Source organism: Pezoporus flaviventris, unplaced genomic scaffold, assembly GCF_033815535.1.
Source record: "Pezoporus flaviventris isolate CSIRO_AGI_PZ_B2104156 unplaced genomic scaffold, CSIRO_AGI_Pfla_v1 ptg000167l, whole genome shotgun sequence".
Classification (NCBI taxonomy): domain Eukaryota; kingdom Metazoa; phylum Chordata; class Aves; order Psittaciformes; family Psittacidae; genus Pezoporus; species Pezoporus flaviventris.
In genome coordinates, this window is record NW_026892715.1 from 132,559 (window position 1) to 138,385 (window position 5,827).

Sequence of the window (5,827 nt, forward strand, 5' to 3'; positions counted from 1 at the left end):
TTTAAGCTGAAACAACCCAGGCACTGTTACAGGCATCTGTAGTCCTGCTTCTGAGAAGTGAGGTCTGTAAAATGCCCCTGCAAAAACTCTGTGGCTCCTCTGCTTGCACTGAACAAACTGTGTGCGCGCTGCATGCCAAATCACTATTGGCATACGCTACACTGTGAAAGCTGCTTGTTTCTGGCTGGTCAGAAGGAGGCACCAAAATCAACCACAAGCTTTTTACGGCTGAAACCCGAAAGCAGCTGGCCAGGAAACAGAATGATAATGATAGCATCTGCTCCTAGCCCTGACAAACCTCCTGTGATGTAAAGAAGGGACAGTCTGAGGAGTTTGCACCCCAGATCCTCACACTTGACAGCTTCTGGAATTTCACTGCACATTCAAGTTCCCTTTAAAATTGGGGTTAGCTCAACTGTCCCACATTTTACAAGGTTAAATTGTTTTCACCAAGGTCCGTTCTACGGTGCACTGGTAACAAACCACACATCCTGGCAAAACCAGTTTCACTAACATTCGCTGTGATTTCTTCAAATCCACAGGGTAAACTTTTGTCATCGCTCTTCAACAGCTTCTTGACAGTGCTCATGACTACTCCTCAGTGACACTGCTGCCAATGCTTCCTCCAAGTACAAGACTCAAAACACAGAGACTGCAATCACTTGTCAAGGAAAACTTCTCAGAGTAAAGCCTTAGAGACTCAGGAAAACCATAGTCCTGGGTTAGCCTTTCACAGTGCTTACTTTCAGGACATCAGAAAACCCTGACAATGGCAGCAGTGAAGGCATCATGAGCACATCCCACACCTCCACTTTCAGGGACCAGAGGGACTTGTTCAGAGGGGCCTCCTGGCCTACTGCTACCAACACTCCTGCTTTCCCAGGAGGTTGTGTTATGTCTCTTTTGGCTTATATTTTTTATGAGAAACTCCTCAACATAGCCAGGAAATGCCAAAATGCAGTCTCAGCAGCTGTACTATTCTCCAGCAATGGTAGATATGGAGGGACATTTTTGGATAGGAACTGGAAACCACATTGTATAAAACAACCAAAGGGAAGTCCTGATTAACAAAGAGAAAGAAGGAATGGGAGTGTAACAACGCAGAAGAAGGAACGAGAGTGGATTGTAACAGAGACGCACAACTGCCCCCCCATAGCAGCCTGTGGTGCCCCAATGAGATAGGAACGACACCCCCTGGTGCCAGCCTGAGCCTGTCACAGACTATGTTGGGGGGGCACAGCACAATCCCACACCCCAGTCACTGTGCCCCTACTGGGGGGGGGGGGCTGTTTAAGGGGGGGAGGGTCTTGTGTTGTGTGTGTCGTGTCGTCCCCCCCCCCCCCCCGGGGCTTATTTTTGTATCTGTCCTAAAGGTGATTTTGCCATAAAGAGGAGAATTTGGGTGGGTGGCAAGGATGTGGAGGGGCTAGGATGGGAGTGTGGGTTTGTGAGGCCCACCCATAAGAGCTCCCATAATGGCTGCTGGGTCCTAAAGGGATATTAATGGATATTAAGGGGTCCTAATGGGATCCTCAAGGGATCTTAATGGGGTCTTAATGGATCTTAATGGGGTCTGAAAGGATTTTAATGGGGTCCTAATGGGATATTAACAGGTTCCTAATGGGATATTAAAGGGGTCCTAAAGGGATACTATTGGGATATTAATGGGGTCCTAATAGGATCCTAATGGGGTTTTAATGGGATCTTAATGGGGTCCTAATGGGATCCTAATGGGGTTTTAATGAGTTCCTAATGGGATCTTAATGGGATCTTAATAGGATCTTCATGGGATCTTAACGGGATGAGGGGTGAATGGGGACCCAGTGACACAGACAAGGGTGAGCCCTGGCCCCAGTCCCTGCTCCAGGCACTGGGGACCCCACTGCTGGGATTTGGGAGAGGTCCAAAGGGTGCTGGGATGGGTGTTGGGAGCTGGGATGGGTGCTTGGTGCTGGGATGGATACTGCCTTGGAGCTTGTGATCTCAAGCCTGGAAGTGGGAAGTGAGGGTGCTGGGACCCTGGGATAGGCTAGATGGAGAAGGATGGATGGGGCTTGGAGCAACCTGGTCTAATGGAAGCTGTTCCCCCTCCCTCTTCATGCCATGTTTTAATGGTGGGGCAGTGATTGTACTTGATGCTCCTGAAGGTCTTTCCCAACCTGGTTGATTCCCTGATTCCCAGCTCCCGCTTCCCACTGTTCCCTGCCCTCTGTCCCTCATCCCCACCCCTCCCCATGGACCAGAAAAAGAGGTGGGCATGCAAAGCATCCTCTCTATGGGAAAATAAGGCAACTTTACTGAAGGTCAAGCCACCTGCAAGCGATGGCACTCCTCAAGTCTTCTCCCCCCTTAGAGCCTGCAGCAAGTCCTGCATCCGAGTGATGAATTCCAACAGCACCCGAACAGGGAAGTAGCAGAAGCCACTGGTGCTCGAGGCTGTGGGCGCAGGCATTGTCTCCTGGACGGGGGTATGGGAGATGTGCTGGTGGCTCCATGTTGGGGGCGTCGCGAAGGCGGCCGCGGAGCGGAATGTCCTCAGCTGGTAGAGGATCCACTCATGGAAGTGCTGCGTCGAGGTGTAGACCCCCGGTTTCTTGGCCCTGGCGCAGCCGCGGCCCCAACTCGTCAGCCCCACAACCCAGTAGAAGTTGGCTCGCTTGTCCCGGCACATGAGGGGACCGCCGCTGTCACCCTATGGAGGAGAAGGAGCGGGGATGGGGATGGGTCGCCATGGCAATGCCGGAGGGGACCACCACTCTCAGCCTATGGGGATGGAAGGGTTCTCCTTCATCATTTGGGTGTGGAGAGGGATCTTCAGCATGAATTGGAGCCATAGGACGAGGGCTGATGGCATCCAACTGGAACAGGGGAGTTTGGGTTGGAGATAAAGAGAAGTTGCTCCCTATGAGGGTGGTGGGACACTGGCATGGATAGGATGGAGAAGGATGGATGGGGCTTGGGGCAATCTGGTCTAATGGAAGGCGTCCCTGCTCCTTGCTTAGAACTGGATGCTTTAAGCTCCTTCCCAACCTAAGCCATTCCATGAATCCATACTCATGACATGGTTTAGTGGTGGAATCTCAATGCTCTTAAAGCTCCAAGCTCTATGGTCCCTGCGTAGGGATGATGCTCTTCTGAAGCTGGGATAAAGGGGGATGCAGAGCAAGGCCCTGCAGATGGGAGAGGAGAAGGGAGCCCCAGTGGCACATCCCTACCTGGCAGGTGTCGATACCACCCTGCGGGTACCCAGCACAGAGGTTGTGGCTCTTGATGGCCCCTCGGTACCATTGGCTGCTATTGCAGAGCTTGACATCGATGAGGCGGACCTTGGCCTCCTGCAGGGCTGATGGGGACGATGCCCCTGCTGTGGGGAAACAAAGGGGTTCAGGATTAGGGAAACAAAGGATGGATTTGGGGGTATTGGGGGATAAGAAGCTCAACGGAAGCCATCAACAGCGCCCTATGGCCTGGGCTGCGTCCCCTTTGCTCTGCATCCTCAACGTAAGGAGGACATGGAGGGACCTTCAGCGATGGGGCAAGGGGTGATGGGTTCCAACTGAAGCAGGGATGCTCAGGTTGGAGAGAAGGAAACGGTGGGACACTGGGATGGGCTGGATGGAGAAGGCTGGCATACTCCATCCCCAGTCGGAGCAACCTCCAATAGACCTGGATTTGCTTTACCCTCCCTTCCATCCCATTCCATGAATCCATGACCTGTCATTCCAAGGCCAATGGAGCCGTCGGGCACTCACTTCTGGCCTCCCTCGCGCCCCATCCGCTGATGAAGCATTCGGAGAGCTGGGATTGCCTGAGCGTCGCATCGGGCAGGCAAGCGAGCTGCACGTGGTACCCGCACTGCACCGGCTGGTCCAGCTCCAGCAAGGCGATGTCAAAGCCACCAGAGATGCCGGTGTAATATTCATGGACCACGACGTGCCGGATCCCACGCTTCTGGGTCTCGGAATTGGCCCAAGCCAGGTCTGTGACTCCGACCATCACGAACCAATCCGTGGTGAAGCTGGGAGGGAGTGGAAGAGCAGGGATTAGAGCCATTGGACAAGGGGTGATGGGTTCCCACTGGGAATTACAGGGTGGAGATAGGGAAGGAATTTCCTATGAGGGCACTGGGGTACTGGGATGGGATGGATTGGAGAAGGTTTGGATGCTCCATCCCTGGCAGTGCTCAAGGCCAGCTTGGAGCAAGCTGCTCTATGGAAGGCATCCCTGCCCATGGCAAGGGCTTGGAAGTGGATGATCCCAAGCTCCTTTCCAACCCAGCCCATTCCATGATCCATTCCATTCCATCCCATTCCATTCCGTCTCATTCCATGCCATTCCATTCCATTCTATGGAGAAGAGGGGTGGGAAGGAGCAACATTCCTGCTGCTTCCCAAAGGAAAGCACTGCCCCAGCGTGCCTCAGCCTCAAGGGCTGTCAAGTTGGAAGCAGCCTTCTCCCGAGCGCTCTTCCCAGTGCATCCAGGATGGGGAAGGGGACGGGATCGGAGCTGCTCCTTGGCTATTCCCTATGGCTGGAATCCCTTCTCCCCCTTACTTTTGCCCGACGAAGCAGTGAGCGGCTGTGAGGACCCACTGGGGGGTGATGAGAGACCCCCCGCAGATGTGTGAAGAGCCGCTGGCTGTGGGGACCTGGATGCTGACCATCCATGGCCAGGCGCCCTGCTGCGCATCCACGCCTCCGACGATGCGCGACATCCCATAGTAATCAGCCATGGGACGGGTACCGCAGGTCCCTCTGGAAGCAGAAGCCCAACATTTGATGGTTAGGGATGAAGGGCGAGCATCGTCCCACCCATAGGGTGCTGCAGGGAGAAGAGACCCTATGGGGTGCCCCATAGCTGCACTGTGCCACTGCATGGGGTGATGGCAAGGAAGTGGTGCTCCCCAGTCCCACCACCCCATTGGTGTGACCATGGTTGGGAGCAGCAGTATCTCCCTATGGAATACCGGGAGCCCCAGAGCCTGGTGCTACTCACCCACAGCTGTCCCAGGAGCCATGCACCAGCCAGGCCAATGCCAGCAGGATGAGGACACGGAGCAAAGCCTTTGCTGCCATTGCTGCTAAGGGTGACACCAAGGAGCTGCCACCGAGGAGCTGCAACCAAGGAGCTGCAACCGAGGAGCTGCTACCAAGGAGCTGCTACCAAAGAGCTGCTACCAAAGAGCTGCAACCGAGGAGCTGCTACCAAGGAGCTGCTACCAAGGAGCTGCTACCAAAGAGCTGCAACCGAGGAGCTGCTACCAAGGAGCTGCTACCAAGGAGCTGCTACCAAAGAGCTGCAACCGAGGAGCTGCTACCAAGGAGCTGCTACCAAGGAGCTGCTACCAAAGAGCTGCAACCGAGGAGCTGCTACCGAGGAGCTGCTACCAAGGAGCTGCTACCAAGGAGCAGCCACCAAGGAGCTGCAACCAAGGAGCTGCTACCAAGGAGCTGCCACCAAGGAGCTGCAACCACAACTGTGCCCAAAGTGCAACTGCCCCAGGGATATGGGTGCTGGATGCAGGTCCCTTGGTGCTGGGGCTGATGTCACAGAGATGCAGGTTCCATGGGGCAGGTTCCATAGCGGGGCGGGAGGTGGGTCCAACGCGGGGTCCATCAGGGGTTCTGTGAGGGGGGCATGGGGACATGGGGGTGGTTCTGATGGGCTTGGGGTGATCTGAATCCTTATGGGATGCTCTGGAGCTCTGTGGAATGCTCTGGAGCCCTGTGGGATGCTCTGCTTGTGGGATGCTGTGAATCCCTGTGGGATGCTCTGAACCCCTATTGGATACTCTGCTTGCGGGATGCTCTGAATCCCTATGGGACT

The 5,827-nt window shown here is 54.8% G+C and overlaps 1 protein-coding gene across 1 annotated transcript; it reads right to left on the reverse strand.

Moving 5' to 3' along the window:
• Window positions 1–2,332: 2,332 nt before the first annotated feature.
• Window positions 2,333–5,076, reverse strand: LOC133283354 (acrosin-like). Its single transcript, XM_061480045.1, has 6 exons — window positions 4,997–5,076; window positions 4,555–4,755; window positions 3,753–4,018; window positions 3,216–3,361; window positions 2,609–2,692; window positions 2,333–2,566 (listed from the first exon to the last, which is right to left on the reverse strand). Exons 1-6 carry the CDS (start codon window positions 5,074–5,076, stop codon window positions 2,333–2,335), a joined length of 1,011 nt encoding a protein of 336 aa, XP_061336029.1.
• Window positions 5,077–5,827: the final 751 nt, after the last annotated feature.